Source organism: Thermobia domestica, chromosome 4 (genome assembly GCF_964235325.1).
Source record: "Thermobia domestica chromosome 4, izTheDome1.hap1.1, whole genome shotgun sequence".
NCBI lineage: Eukaryota > Metazoa > Arthropoda > Insecta > Zygentoma > Lepismatidae > Thermobia > Thermobia domestica.
This window is the reverse complement of record NC_137457.1, coordinates 243,350,852-243,367,824: the sequence shown is the minus strand read 5'-3', so window position 1 is coordinate 243,367,824 and position 16,973 is coordinate 243,350,852. Positions and strand designations below refer to the sequence as shown.

At 34.2% G+C, this 16,973-nt stretch overlaps 1 protein-coding gene across 1 annotated transcript in view; it reads right to left on the bottom strand.

Annotated features, from left to right (window-relative positions):
- The window catches only part of Cand1 (Cullin-associated and neddylation-dissociated 1), a 126,335-nt gene that overhangs the window by 55,455 nt on the left and 53,907 nt on the right, over positions 1 to 16,973 (bottom strand). Inside the window, exons 9-11 of the mRNA XM_081755659.1 lie at positions 15,165 to 15,304; positions 10,463 to 10,623; positions 5,619 to 5,824 (exon numbers count right to left, since the gene is read on the bottom strand). Coding sequence (XP_081611785.1) covers positions 5,619 to 5,824; positions 10,463 to 10,623; positions 15,165 to 15,304 — 507 coding nt within the window. The remainder of the gene's footprint in view (positions 1 to 5,618; positions 5,825 to 10,462; positions 10,624 to 15,164; positions 15,305 to 16,973) is intronic.

The window sequence follows — 16,973 nt, the reverse complement described above, 5'->3', positions numbered from 1 at the left end:
CGATGGCAGAGCCCTATTGTAGCTGATGGTATCTCACAAAGGAGTTTTAACCAAAAATATTTTGCACGTATTTAATAACGCTTTGAAAGTCAGCGCAGGCATGTATGTGCCGCAGTGAAAAGTCAAGCAGATGGTCGAAGACAAGCTTAATTGCTGTTAGTTATGACGAATATGCTATTGAATTAGAATGCCTTCTATAGGCGAAATATTAAGTAGCATGTGCAGCTAAATATACAGTATACCTAGGACGTGTGGTGAAGTCAATTTATATTCCTAACTCAAAGAGGAATTGAAAACTAAATACTCACAAAAATATCCACTTCGTGTAAATATCCTGTATTTATTTGCTGGAAAACAAAGTAAGGTATTTTACATCATTCATCCCAACTAAACTTTTTTCTTTTATTTATGAAGCTCTTACGACTGCTAACTTTGTATCCAAGGTTTTCAAATAATTTCGAAATTTCGGAACTCAACCCCCATGATGTCATTAAGAAAATATCTGTATCAATCTATTCAATTTTGTTAGCCTTTTGTACGTACTAGAGCTTGTATCCTAGAATTCAATATCCTTTATTGTATTAGCATTAGTCACGAAATTAAATTATTAAAAAAAAAATTTAAAAAAAAATGGTAAGTAAACAAAATACTCAAAACTTTCAGAAGTTCAACAACACTAGTTTATCTCTTTCTTCTTGTATTTCTGAATAAGCGATTTTTCTCCCATATTCTAAGCACGAAAGGACGTTAAAATAACACAAGTTTTCCAATTCTTTGAAATTTAGAAATATGAAGAGCAACCAATTAGTTTTTGCCCTCATATTAAGTGTTGCGCTACATATACAAAACCTCCATAACAAATTTGCCCATGACTAGGCAAATTAATGTGTATAAAAGAGCGAATATTGTTACCTATGTGCGTCAAAGGGATTATTATTTTCCTATTATGTATTGCGTGAAACCAACTGTTTGCTTAAATATTTAGTCTTCCGGATTACTCGTTGAATTGCTATTTAATTCATTTTTTCTTCTTGTGTTAACTTTTTCACCTCTCGTCGAAATTCGGTAGATAGTATGATTTTTTTTAAAATTTATATTTAAATTAATATATATTTGTATTATAAATTTATATATATATATATATGTACACACTTTTCTGCAGAATTGGAAAACTGAACCCAGAACTTCTCTTATTTGTTGAAATAAAAAGTGTTTTCATCTATTAACACTGAGCGAGGTAAATGCTTAATGAAGTGTTGTGAATCGAGTACTTCGAAAATTTCGATGCCATGTGTTAAATCGAATGCTATGGAAATTTGGATGCAGGGACAGTAGGTAGAAGTAGAGATGCAAGAGCTCGGAAAAAAATCCGGCTTTTTTGAAGAAAGAAAAAAAAACGGATTTTTCTGCTTTGCTTTTTTCCTTTTTTTTAAAAAAATTTTGCTTTAAATTGATAAAGCAGACTTTGTTTCGCTTCTCTACAGCACAATAACTCATTTGATTAGTGGTTGATGTATATAATAATATAGAACCTCTAAAATAAACCATGAATTTCAAAAAGATTTTTTTTTTTAAATTCTTAACATATTTACATTATAAATTCCAAAGGATTATCCAATATATATAATAACAATTTTTAAACTTCTTATACACAAAAATAAGTACTTTAAAAAAAATACACAAGTAACTAGCAAAATTGTATGTAGTATTTTTACTTCAAAATATCACACACCCTCTTTTTGAAACAAAAAATAAAACATGAGAGAAACACATTTATATAATAATCTTAAAAGCTGCACATCAAGAGCTTGGTTTCGGGTGGTTCTGTACATTCTTCAAATTTTTAAGTTTTAATTTTCATATACATTCTATGAATATTTCGAACAAATTTTTCATTCATTGATCACATACGTAATAATGTTACCACCTATCAGGTGCTTCGAATCTGCAAAATCGGTAACATTCCGAATTCTATAATGCACTGACTGTTCCTTAAACTTGTTCAGAATCGGGAAAATACCAAATTTTCTGTTAATGGATCATATGCGTAATAGACTGTTCACCTAATCGTGCGGTTTCCTAGACTTATAACCACCATCACGGTTTACCCAGTCCTGAAGGTTTCTGAATTTTTAACGACAGGAATTCAACATATTACGAAAAAAAAAAAAAAAAGAAAAGAAAAGAAAAAAGAAAAGAAACACTATGGAATACATTTAAGAAGAGTGGAAAGAATCAATCACTGTTCCAATTCACAAGAAAGGCGACAAAACTGAATGTAATAATTATCGAGGCATTTCTCTTAACTTTCTATTAACAAGATTGATTTCATACGCAGATGAAATTATTGGAGATTATCCGTATGAATTTAGGGAAATCGATCAACTATCGACCAGATATTTACTATTCGATAAATACTCGAAAAGAAATGGGAATATATTATCCAGTACATCAGCTGTTTATTGGTTTTAAAAAGGCTTACGACTCGGATAGGAGGGAAACATTGTACAACATTCTTACAGAATTCGGAATACCGAAAACGCTAGTTAGATTAATTAAAATGTGTTTAAATGAATCCCAAAGTAAAGTCCGAGCAGAAAAATTCTTGTCCATGAGCTTCCACATCGAAAATGGCCTGAAACAAGGAGATGCGTTATCGCCATTATATTTCAGCTTTGTTCCGGAGTACGCTATAAGAAAAATTAAAGATAGCAACCAGTCCCTAGAGCTGAATTGTATTCACCAGGTTACGGCGTATGCTGATGATGTAAATTTAATAGGGGATGATAGGAGAACAATAGAAAGAAATGCAGAGAAAACTAAATACATGGAAGTTCACCAGGATTGTAATATGGCAAATTATGGATGCGTTAAAATATTAAATAATACTTTCGACAAAGTGGATACTTTCAAATATCTGGGATCAATATCACCAGACCAAAACCATATCCACAAAGAAATAAAATGTCGACTGAAATCAGGAAATTCGTGTTATTATTCAGTTCAAAGTATTTTGTCGTCGCGAATTCTGTCGAGGAATTTAAAGCCTAAAATATATAAAACGATAATCATCCCTGTTGTGTTTTATGGTTGTGAAACATAGTCACTTGAGGGAAGAACGCAGACTGAAAGTATTTAAAAATAAAATCCTGAGACGAATATTCAGACCCAAGAGGAACGAGAATAAGGGAAACTTCATAACGAAGAACTGCATAATTATACGGTTTACCAAACATCGTTACGGTCATCAAGTCTTGGAGGCTCAGGTGGGCAGGTCCATGCAGCCAGAATGGAAGATACAGGAACGCTTTCAAAGTTTCAACTGGAAATCCAATTCGAAAACGTCCATTAGGAAGACTTAGGTGCAAATGGGAGGACAATATTAAACTGGATCTCGCAGAAATAGGAATACAAAGTAAAAACTGATCCAGTTGGTTAAGGATTGAAGACAGTGGAGAGCTTTTGTGAACGCGCCATTGAACTTTCGGATTCCATAGGCCACACACAGAGAGAATATATTTAAGTTAAGCACAACTGGACAACAACCCATGAATGAGGGGTTAGCTTTTGGGCTTCTATCGGGAAGTCCGCGATTCAACCCCGCATTCGGCCATTTTGACAAAAGTTTTTCTTAATTGTATTTGTGAATGTAGGGATAATGCGTGTACTGTGAGTTCTGGCCGACTTCCTTTCTTATCGTTTCTAATCGCTGTTATTACTAATTACTAGCAGTGACGGATTTGCGAAGGGGGTTAGGGTGGGGATGTTTTACGGGTGAAACTTGTACTCCGAAATTACAGAATTTCTAAAACAAACGAAATATTTGTTATGCCTTCACTCAAACTTCAAGCTCTTCTCAAATAAAAATTAGGTATTTTTAGAAAAAACTAAAAATTATTAAGAAAAACCCCTCCCAAAATATTTTTCTACATCCGCCACTGATTATCAGTATAAAATGGTCTTCAAGGTTGTATCCGGAAGGTTATTGCTGAATATACAAACAAAACGAAATATTAGTTATGCTTGTACTCATAAACTCCCAAATAAAAATTAGGAAATTTTAGAAAAACCAAACATTAAGCAGAGAAATACCTCCCAAAATACTTTTCTGAATCCGCTACTGATTATTTGTATAAAATGGTATTCAAGTTTGTATTCGGAAGATTATTGCTAAATAATTGCACAGCTACAGTATAACAAGAATGTGTAAGTACGCTTTGAAAGATATACTGACAAACGCGCTGACGGATATACTGAAAAACAAAAGTTTGATTTATGTGCTAGAAGCTACAGCAGGCCTACTAATCTCTAGAAAATGAAACGCGGATGACTAAAAAGAAATGATGTAAAAAAGAAAAAAATATCGATAACTCAGAAGTTAATTAAAGTTAAATATTTTCTACAGTTGCCCTCAAATACTACGTACTTTATGTTTACTTTAATTCATAAAACATGTGTTCCATCCATCATGATGGTGAATTCCAGAGCGAAATATAGCATTTAGGTCATGAAATCTTATTTAACTTTAGAGTATACTATAAGAAATCTATTTAAATAGAAAAATCATGAAAATGAAAAAAGCCAAAATTTCCAAAATTCTCGTTTTTTTTCCCAATAAAGCTGGCTTTTTATGTGCAAAAAAAAAAAAAAAAAAAAAAAAAAAACATCGATTCAAAAAAAGCCGGCTTTTTTGCACCTCTAGGTAGAAGATTGCACTGTTTGCTGCAATTTACTATGTAGTCCCACTGCTTGTCTACTTACCTTTATTAAGGTTTAATATTGAGTCCTTGATCCTGATGAAAAATGATCCATGACGCATCACACACATTGGTAAAAATATTCGCTCTTTTATATAAATCAGTGCGTTTAATAAGCATACGTTGATATACTAATGTATAATTTCCTTGTTTCTAGGTACAAGGGATTTGAAAGTATGACGTCTAGGATGAGTGAAAGACTAGAACTGTGCTCACTCCTTTTCAGAAACAGTAACAAGTAACTTATGCATCCAAATACTGGACCTGTATACCAATAAGGACGTTTTACAACTGTCTTGTGACCATGAACGATATCACCATGATAAAGAGACTAAAGATATATTACCGGAGTCTGCTGCAAAAATGTCGTGTTTCTATGTGAATAGAGCGTTGTGGCATGCTCAATAAAGGTGTCTACCTGTTGGTCGACAATACTCCTGCTCATACAGTCCATGAAACTTTGAATGTTTAAAGCCATGGCTACCAGTTATTTCCCCATTACCATATTTTCATAACTTCTTCATGTCGTCAGACTTTCTTTAATTTCCAAAAATTTAGCAGTCACTGAAACGAACCCATTTTTTTAGGATGTCAAGGTCACTTCTACTGTTGATTCTACCTAACGTAATACTTCCTACAAAGTATGGCTATGGAAACTGAAAAGCCGTTTAGAGAAGTGTTTTACTTTGATTAGTGACTACGTAGAAAAGGACAAATAACATGTATTAGTTTCTAACTTCTAGTTCCACTCTCTCTATGTGAGAGCACAAACTTATTGATTTACCTTCGTACATGTTTCAAACACGTATTTCTCAGTTTGTTCAAAAGAAAAAAAAATCTCAAAAATATAAGCATAATTACCCAGAGGCCTTATGACCTTGACCAATTGTTGCAGAACCAGCAGAGCTTCAGCAGTAATTTTATAAAAGCTATCACCTACTGCAGATATGACTGGAGGCAGAAGAACGCTCATATGTGGATGAAACACTTCAGGTGCATGTGATGTCAGCAAACAGTGAACAAAAGCCAATGTATCTATCTTCATGTTACTGCTGGAATTTTTATCTCTGCAAATATAAATACAGCCATCAACATGTCTGAAATAAAATTTACAAAAAAATACTATACACGTTTCCGAACAATTCATTAACTTTTATGTCCACACTTCCAGGTTTTATAGGAAACGATTATGAGATCACACTTATGTTTGAAAGTTAAAATATGAAATGCAATAAAATAAAGCAGAATAACTCGTGATACTTAATATGATATTCATACGTATTTACTGGTATTACATCTATAATATAAAAATTAGAAGAGCATGTTTGTGATCGAATCAAGGGAAAACCGACTGAAATGATTTTTTGAATATAGTCTCACTATCTCGAACTGTTTTTTTTTTTTTTTTTTTTTTTTAACGATACTTATTAAAATGCATATCGATGGGGGAGGGGGTTATAATTTATGACAAAAATTGAATATCTTATGATCTCTTCAAAGAAAGAACATGAAATTCGGTATATAAATTCCTCTTAAAATAAACGGAAACTTTTCCCTGTGATTTTTTAAAATTTTGTTTTAAGGGAAGGAGGCCAAGGGTTCATTTTATATCTATACCTTTATATATAGAAGTAGTAGTCCTGAATAACTGACTGACTGAGCAAACGCCCAGTCCGAATTGTTTATTCTAGGAACTTCAAAATCTTTAAGTTTACATCCCATGGTCATGCCGGATAGGCTAAAGGTGATTATGAGAAATGAATGAAATGGTGGAATAAAGAAAGTGGGAGAAAACAGGAGAACCCCAAGAAAACCCATGCACATGGTGTTTGTCCACCATAAAGTTCACTTGGCGCCAGCTGAGATAGAACCAAGGACCCCAACTTCAAATTTGAACAGTGCTTAGGATTTGGAAACTTAAGGTTTTTAATTTTTGGAAATTCAGCGAGGAAGGAAGGATTATTATATTAAAATGTCCAAATCTCGGAATCTCTTTTTACTAGAAAGGGAAAATTCGTTTGAGCCTTAATAAATTAGACACATGAAATTCGGTATTTGGACTTCTCATTTAAAATAACAAGACATGTGTTTCACAGTTTTCATTTTCTTTTCATTTTTGACCTAGACAGGAAGAAAATGCGGTGGGCAAGAAAAAAGAGTGGGATTATAATTATTATAAAAAGATGGCCGTGTCTCGGAATAACTTAAAGTCAGCGACATGATCTTTGATAGTTGGACTTTCATTTAAAATAATTTAACATATGTATCAGGTTTTTTTTTTTTTTTTTTTTTTTTTTTTTTTTTTTTAAATTATTTTTGGCTTAGGAGGGAAGAAAGAGCAGATGAGGAGTAAGGCATGCAGTCATTATAATAAGATGTCCATATCTCGAAATTCTTTGCAAGTTGTTAATATCTTGGAGAAACATTGTCAGATTAGGGGGTTCAAGACTGGAAAAGAATTGGAATTTGACACAGTAAATGGTACATTTAAACCGGATTTATGTAGTTATCGAATATCTCAATCACAGATAGCTACAATTAGATTTGAAAACTGCAATATGGAGGGAATTGCTTTAGAAGAAAGAAAAAAAAAAAAAAAAATAACAAATATGAAGTTTTAAAGGACAAATTTAACGATAATAATAAAAAATGGGAAATGTTACCATTGGTTCTAGGGGAGTGATTACCAAAAGCGTCAAAATGTTCCTTAAAAAACTTAATGTGCCTAATTTTATTGTAAAACATATTGTTGTTATAGTGCTAAAATCAAGTATGGAAAGTTTAAACGCACATTTAGATTATACAAACTAGTTTTATGTATTAAAGGGTAGTGAATATTTTAAAATAATTTTATTATACTGTCTGGTATTATGAGAATGTAAACAAGAGTGAACTATTATTTTAATTTGTTCTGATAATCTTAATTCATTATATTGTATTTTAATGTATATAGTTCGTTTTGGCATGTTAATCCAAGTATTGGAATTATAATTAGATTTTATTTTCTATTGTAGTTTAGTTGCTGTTGAAATAAAATGTTATATTTTCATAATTATCCTGTTATTGTAACTTGGTAGAAATGTATATAACTTAATATTTCTTCTTGTTGGAAACTTTTAGATTCACTTTGATTTTTTAGTCAGTCTTTTGTAGTAGTCTAAGTCTATTATTTTGTGAACGCAAGGATGATAATTCAGTTGATTATTCATAAATATATAGGCCCGTAGAAGAATTAAGAACATTAAATATTCAAAAACATAATATGCACGGAGGTTTTTAGAATTTTGTTAAATTTATAGTAAGGGTTGTGTTTATTTAAATTTAACTTTACTGACATTATTGTTGCTTTAGAGACTTATTGAAATTGCGTAACAAATCTGGTTCAGCTCAAGAAGTGGTAGCTATTGCCAGAGTTTATTTATTTATTTATGTGTGTTGTGTTGGATCTGGGATCAATTCATCTGCAAAATATCATTTTAGATATGCATGTACTACAAAGCATGATTGTACTTTTATACTTGTAATGATATATTGTGTATTAGTGCACTTGTGATGTGTACTAGTGTTAGTGTATGCATTGGTTTTTAAAACTTATAAATATAAGGGCTAGACGGTTCAAGATGGATCTTCAGATTATTAAAATGTTACCAGCATTGGGAAACCCCCTTTGGTTCTTAATAAATTAGAGACATGAGAATTAGTACGTGTACCCTTCATTTAACCCTTCAATGCTCCGTGTAGCTGATTAGCTACACACTTAATTCTTGCATATAAATCTCACAGTATTTGTTTTCATTCGTAAATGCATTTTTCGCAGATTGTATACATTCCATTTTCGCAAGTACTACAAGAAAACATCCCTAGATGCCAGCATAATTCTGATGTGCTGGATTTTAACAGCAACTCTATGGAAGTTTGAGCGTTATGTTGTTCGAAAAAAGCAAATATTTAGAAGTTGTATTCCGAGGCTGTTTTGCTGTTTGAAAAAAATCTGCATATATTTTTAAAGTATATAGAAGTGAGGCAAGACCAAGTGGGTCTCTCCCTTCACACTTGGAAATAAGAAAAAGATGAAAATTTCCTGAATGTAAAGGATTCTCCTGGGTCATATGTGGCAAGTGTGTGGTCGCATTATGCTTCAACAAGAGCAAAAACTGTTTCAACGCATTCCATATCCGATAATGCTGTGAAGATCTCTGAAGAACAGAAGAGAACCGAATTTTCTTTCATTACAAAACTCTTTTTTTTTTCTTATTTTTGTGAAGTGATACTTATGTCTTACCTTTTAGTTATTTTATAGTAAAATATATCCATGTCTAATATCTGCAAATGTGTAAAAGAAGTTTTTTAACATTTAATACATACTAAAACTAAAAACAAACGCACACCACAAAGTAGATATTGTAACACGCGTTCGAAGTGTAAATTGCATTGGGTAGCTGAATAACTACAAACAATTAATAATAAATTATTAACCTAAATTTTGGTCCTAGGATTTTAAATTTGTTTTCCTATAACTTACAATATTAAACTCTACTCGAGGTAATTTTTTTCAACAAGATAAAAAAAATCATGCAATTAAGAGTTAAAATAATTAAATGTGTCTTTCATTGTTTTTTGATATTTACTCTAGACGAGAAGAAAAGAAATGAGACGAAAATGACCGATGTAATTATTATATGTTCGTATCAAGTTAGAAAAATGAAATCTGGTATTTGTACTTTTCATTTAAAATAATTAAATACATGTTTCAGCGGTTTTGATTGACCTAGAAGGAAAGAAAAAGCGTTGGAGTGTTTCACTAATATGTCCAAACGAGACGTTTGGATTTCGTGCAAAAGTTGGAGTTCTAACGAATTCTATATGAAAGACACAAAAGGGGGAAAGCACAAAATATTAGCCACAGTAACATGTAGGACATCTACTAGTTATATATAAATATCTTTAAAGATGTATGTATGTTGTGATATAAATCTGGAATACCTGTAGCAATTTCCCAAATTTAGTACACACATGACTTAAAAATTTGGAAACAAAAACTGTGAAGCTGAGATATCCTTGGCATCTCTACGGAAATGGAAAGGCTATGGTAACTCATTGTCACCGACTGGACACGTGACCGAAGAGGAAAACTAGCATTGCCACCACCTACGACGAAGTGGATATAAAAGATGCCGCAGGTCTCCAACGGCATCAGTTTTGACTGGTCTTTCTTCTCTCTTAGCTTGCCTGGAGCTCTGAAAGATTTACCTTACCCAAACCTCTTAGCTTGCTTGGAGCTCTGAGAGATTTACCTAACCCAAACTCTCAGCTTGCCTAGAGCTCTGGGGCATAACCTAACCCAAATCTCTTAGCTTGCCTGGAGCACTGAGAGTTCTTAACCGCAACCCCTTAGCTTACCTGAAGATCTACAGAATCCTCTTTCTTGACTTCCTGGGTCTAAGGACCATCCATAACCTACAGAGAACACTGTTTTGGTCTCCAGATCACAGTTATAGTGATTTGTGTCATATATGTATATAACAGGATATTTGATAATAAAAAGTCCAAAAATCATGTTTACTAATTACTCTCCCTCCTGCCTTAGCAGGGTATTTTTACAAATCATATATCCTTTCCTTCTCCATGGATCGCCGCCTATGGTTAAAAGGAAAAACTTCTAATTAATATCTACACGTCTTCTACATAAAAATATGAATACTTACCCTAAAGAATACTGAATCCCCGGAATAAGAGCTGGAATATGGTTCGTTAATGCACCTGGTAGAACCATCACTAATTCTTTTAACAAAGCAAAGCAGTCTTGTCTCGTTTTTATGCTTTTCTCCTTCATTTGATTATGAACTGATTTTACTATGTTTGGCACCTAGTGGAAAAACAATTCACTTATTTTTTGAAAATATGGAGATCCTTACAAGATATACACTGACATAATTGAAGAAATAATTTCATTGAAAAAAAAAATACTTAAAAACATCAATAAACAGTTTCACGATATCATTAGGCTTAAAACTTAAAACTAAACTCATGACATATAGATGAGTTTGTCACTTTCCTCAACTAAATGGCATGACTTTAACCTTACAGTACTAATGTATTTATTCCAGGTATATTTCGAAAGCTTTCTAAAAGTACTGGAGAGGTTTGAGAAAAGCCTTCGAGTCTCATCCTCAACGAAGGGAAAATCCCAACCTACACCTCCTCGCATGAGAAAGCGGGCAACGTCGTAGGCGGCTAACGTAGGTGGGGACCGACTGACTACCGGGATAAGGAGTCAGCCTCTACCAAGTGCCAACGGCCTTTTCGGAGGACGAATGAGCGGGTGGAGATCAGGGTACCCTCTTGCCTTTAGGAGGGGAAACTGTCCTAAAAGGCGGATGAACCACCAGGCGGTCAAAGGCAATAGAGATGTGGAAAGGAAATGGGAATACTATCACATTATCTTTTTTCCATAAGGGATGAAGGAGGAGAACAAATATAATGATGGTTCTTCCTGAGGTGTATATATATATATAAAATATGGAGGTAAAATAGTCCCCCGTTCGGATCTCCGGGTGTGGGGACTACTCCGGGAAGAATCATCAAAGAAAGAAATAATAATAATAGCTTTCATTTCAGCATAGGAACCTGGAACGTATGGACTTTACGACGTATGGAGAAATTTGAAAATTTAAAAGTGGAAATGGACAAAAGTAAAGTGAACATAGTGGGCTTAAGTGAAGTGAGATGGCCAGGAAAAGGTGAGACAGTATCGGGAAATTACACAATATTCTATTCGGAAGGCGTTAACACCGAGAATGGTGTCGTGATAGCAATGAAGAACGAAGTAGCAAGAAGTGTAACTAAAGTGGAACGCTGCAGTGACCGCCTGATGTTTGTAAAACTATGTGCAAAACCAGTGGATATTATGGTAATACAAGTATGTATGCCAACAGGCGACCATGATGACAATGAAGCAGAAGTACTGTATGATGAGATTAGCGACATACTGCATCAGGATGGAAGAGGTAAGGTCAACGCCATAGTAATGGGAGACTTTAACAGTAGTAGAAGGAACCGCAAATAAAGTGGTAGGACCATTTGGACTAGGTAGAAGAAAGGAACGGAGCCAAATGCTTATCGACTTCTGTAGGCAAAATGAAATGGTGATGACGAACACGTGGTTTAAGAAAAGAAAAACCAAGCTGTGCACATGGAAAAGCCCAGGAGATAACAAACGCTACCAAATCGATTACATTCTTGTGAAGCAACGTTTCAGGAATAATGTACAAGACGTGAAGACACTACCGGGAGCGGATATCGATTCGGATTACAACTTCCTAGTAGCGGAAGTGCAAACCTGGTTAAAGACAATCAATAAAAGTGGGAGGGATATCGAAAATGAAACTTAGAGCGACTAAGAAGTATAGACAATGATGTGAAAGAAGAGACTGAAGAAAAATTCTGTGTAATTGGCGATATGGTAGACAATGCAGAAAACAAGGAAAAGTTAAACAGTTCTACTTCACACACTCCACAACAACATTGGCAAGATGGAAGAACGCAGAAGGGCGAAAAGAGCGGATATCAAGGAATACAGAAGGCTGAATAATGAATTGAGAAGAGAGACGGACAAAGCCAAAGAAAAGTACACGGAACAGATATGTGAAGAAATAATGGAACTCCAACGGCGCGGCAGATATCTGATGTATCAGAAAGTACAAGAATTAGGAGGGAAAACTAACAATGTATACGCACACTTGGAATCGAAGATCAACAAAGTCATATAGTAACTGACCATGGAGCAATACATAAAAGATCTATGTGACCAGAAGAACCGCCCCAAAGATATTGCATTTGAAGCAGAGGAAGAGGTGGATGATGATGAAAAAGGACCCAGTATATTGAAAAGTGAAGTAGTACAAGACATCAAAAATGTACGAAGGAGGAAGACTACTGGAGACGACGACATACCAACAGATTTGCTCAATGAATTAGGAGAATGCATTGAAAGTACTGGCTTACCTTATTAACATGATCTACCTGAGTGGAGAATGGCCAAAGGATTTTCTTGATGTTACAATGATTGCATTATCCAAGAAAAAGGAAGCAAAGAAATGCAGCGATCATAGAACCATTAGCCTTATTTCCCACACTGGAAAGATAATTGCGCGCATACTGAACAGACGACTGGAAGATATTGGAGGAAGATCAGTTCGGATTCCGGAAAGAAGGCACCAGAGATGCCATTGGGTTGATGAGAATTATCTCAGAACGAGTTCTGGACATAAAGGAAGAGTTGTGTTTGTGCTTCATAGACTGACAAAAAGCTTTCGACAGGGTCAACTGGACGAAACTTTTACAAATACTTAAAGAAATAGGAGTTAACTCGAGAGACCGACGGCTCATTCGCAAGCTGTACATGAGACAAAGAGTCAAGGTGCGCTTGAGTGGAGGAGAAACCAATAGGGTGGAGATTGGAAGAGGAGTTAGACAAGGATGTAGTATGTCGCCCCAATTATTCAACATTTATAGTGGTTGGTTAATCAAGGAAGCATTAACGGGAACTGGAGATTTTAATATTGGAGGACAGACCATTAACAAGATCAGGTATGTAGATGATACGGTTATTATAGCTAGAACAGAAGAAAGACTACAGGAGATTATTAACGAAGTAGTTGACACTGGTAAACTATATGGAATGGAAATCAACATAGAAAAATCTAAAGTCATGAGAATATCACGTGGAAGTTTGCCCTTACGGGTCAGAGTAGAACAAAGAATACTTGAAGAGGTCGACCATTTCAAATATCTGGGAAGTATTTTGACGAAAAACACGTATTGCATCTAAGAGATCAGGTCGAGAATTGCCATAGCCAAAGAAGCATTCAACAAGAAAAGGTCACTCTTAATTAGCAGCCTTAATATTGGACTAAGGAAGAATTTGGTCAAGTGCTATATATGGAGCATTGGACTTATGGTTCAGAGACTTGGACATTACGGAAGTTAGAGAAGAAATATTTAGAGAGTTTCGAAATGTGGTGTTGGAGGAAGATGGAGAAGATAAAATGAACAGAAAGAGTAACAAACCAAGACGTTTTAAAACGAATAGGAGAGAAGAGGACGCTTCTATCCACCATCCTTCGTAGAAAGGCCAATTGGATTGGACACATCTTGCGAAGAAATTGTCTTCTTCATACCGCCATAGAAGGAAAGATGGAAGGAAGGCGAGGAGTAGGAAGATGAAGACGAAGCTGAAAATCGAGAAACGTGGAACAAACATTTCCAGGTTCAAACTGAAAATTAAGAAGAAGAAGAAAACCTCATTAGTCCCAAAACCTGCCAATAGGAAGAATACTTAATAATATTTCGAAAGCCGCTATTGCTCTCATCTTCCGTCGCTCCAAATACAATAAGTAACAGTCATGAGTACACTACGTGAAGAGGTTTGATTTGTATAAAGTAATATTTCCTTAATTAATATTGAAACATGAGACGTGTTTACACAACAGCAGAGGACAAATGCCCGGACAATGCACTTCTCTCTTCTACCAAGTTTTGAATTACGACCAGGCAACAACGGGTGCTTAGGGTTAGTTTATAATAACATCATACTGATAAAATCACAGGATATTTTTACTTTTGTGTTCAAGGTACATTAATAAACGGTAATGAGATTTTGTAAAATGTAGTAAACACGAAATATTTCTGATAGTATTACAAACTTAGTGACACTTTAAACTTCAAAACTGAAGGTTTTAATGGACTTAAGGGATTGAAGGACGTAGCGATCGATAACTTAGTTGTATATTAAATGTACCTACACGTGTTACGCACTTTTCAGATAATGAAAGTTGGGAACAAATTAACGATGAAAATGTAAAGAGTAATTACTACATAATGCCTCATTTTTAAGCGCAATGTAATCGGCTTGAGGAAATGAATTAATATTAATAGTAATGTTGAAGGATATATTTAACCAAAGAACTGACAAACGTTCTCTCACACTGACAACACTCCTCCAAAATTTTTAAATGATTTACAGGTCTCTTTTCACTGAGTCCAGCTTTTGTAATTTATTTTGCGGATACTGATGGTATTATATACTAATGTTATATTAGCGATTTTTTATTTTAATTAATTTTTTTAAACGAAGGTTTTAGTGGGAGAAAAGTGCACATGGAGGATTGATATAATGTATGTGAGTAAATACGGTAATATAGGTTACAGATTATTTTCCTGAGTCAGGATTACCACAGAACTTTTATCATCACATTTCTGTATTTTCTGGCGTGAAATTTAATATGTTGTCTTTTAAATGGGATATATTTTGTTTTTCCCTTCTTCAAAAAGCAAGATGCGCATTATACACACGTAAATACGTTACTGTGTCTGCTACAATGTTTTAGTTATATAAAATAAATTTACCTGTTGCTGAAGCATTGATATGGGTCCTTCTTCTTGATCCATCGAGTCTGGGTCAAGAGGAACACCAACTGAAGGTCTGGTCTGCCGCAATAGTGCCATATATGCGTGGAAAATATCAGATTTTACGTTCTCCTCTCTTTCTATAGGGGAGAAAAAGCACATTAATGGATATGATAAATGGGTAAAATAATAATTTCACATCGATTCCTCTACAGTGTGAATTCGATGAGATATCTTTATTTTTATATATTTTTCATTATTTGTATATACAGTAATGTGGCCTTAAGAGAAAAAACAGTCACCCATACTCTTTAACTCTCCCTGACTTTCCAGGATTACTGGGTAGTAATGAGCAAAAGCGTATGGAATGAAATGTAAATTACCACTGTCACGGCCTTTAGACCATAGACGGTGAGTGATAAATGCAAACAAGTGTGTTTCAGGTCACATTTATGAAACTCGAGTCCCAAACTATGCTAATCCAACAGTGAAACCGGAAGTAAGAAATTAACTTTTGACTGCAATAAAAAAATAAGGCCAGAGATGGAACCTGCTCTTCGGACAATATATATATATATATATATATATATATATATATATATATATATATATATATATATATATAAATTAAAATATCGTCGATATTTCTGGTAATTATTACTATATAGAAACCAATACTCACACCAGAAGTAATACTAGCTTTTACCACTTGTGGTTACAGTAGCAGAATAAGAACTAAGATGAAACATATTTTTAGAATGCTGAATCCACATCAAATACACTTTCTTCCTACCTCGTACAGTTTTTGAAGATAAAAATTAAAACTTGAAATGGAAGTAAATTTCTAGCATTTCTAAGTGCAATACCGGAAAAAAGTCAGAGACGGAACCTATTCATACGGTACTGAATCCACATTTAAAAAATAAAAAAAACTATTTCTTGCTATTTATTACCGTTTTCTCACTATAGAAATCAATGCTGAAACTGGAAATCGCAGATTTTCACCACTTCTTCTTTGAAATGACGGAAAATCTTATTCTTGGAGCGCTGAATCCATATCCAAAGAGACTTTCGGCTAGGTCTAATCGTTCTTACTGTATGGAAATCAATACTGAAACGGAAGGGGTAGCAAAGCTCTACTACTTCCGGTTTTATTTGATTTGATTTCAGTTTAGCATCCCCTTTCACACTTCCGGTTTTAGTGGAGATACGAGTGATGACAGAATATATTTCTGGAAAGTATTCATGACGATATATATATATATATATATAAAGTTGCTTCTCACTATATCTGATCGTTTTTGCTCTGATACCTGTCGACAGAGAGACAGACGGTCGGGCACAGCCATTTTATAAGACTTCCCCACTTATGCATAGCACAGGTAGGAAGTCTAATGACTGATAGAATGGAAGAATTAAACGAAACGAAAGAGTCTCATGAAAACTCACCAACACAATGTTTCTACCACAAGTTCACTTGATTAACCCGATTTAAATTCACACATTTTAATACCTATATACTCTTTGCAGCAGAAGTGAGCGCTCTATCACTGATCCACGTACTACCCCAAAAAGTTATTAAATTAGCAAGATTTTTATACGTAAAGTGGTCTAGTAAGAGATTTGGATTCAAAGCCCTTTCCAGCACCGACACTATATGAGACGAGATTAAGCTTAAAAAGAGGGATTAAAACTACTAGTTGTATTTGTTTCTGTCTTGGAACTTTCACCCAGAATTTAATCCAGGAGCACGCGCAAAGATATAGTAACTGAATAGGGTATCTTATTACTGACTGTCCATTTCTATAT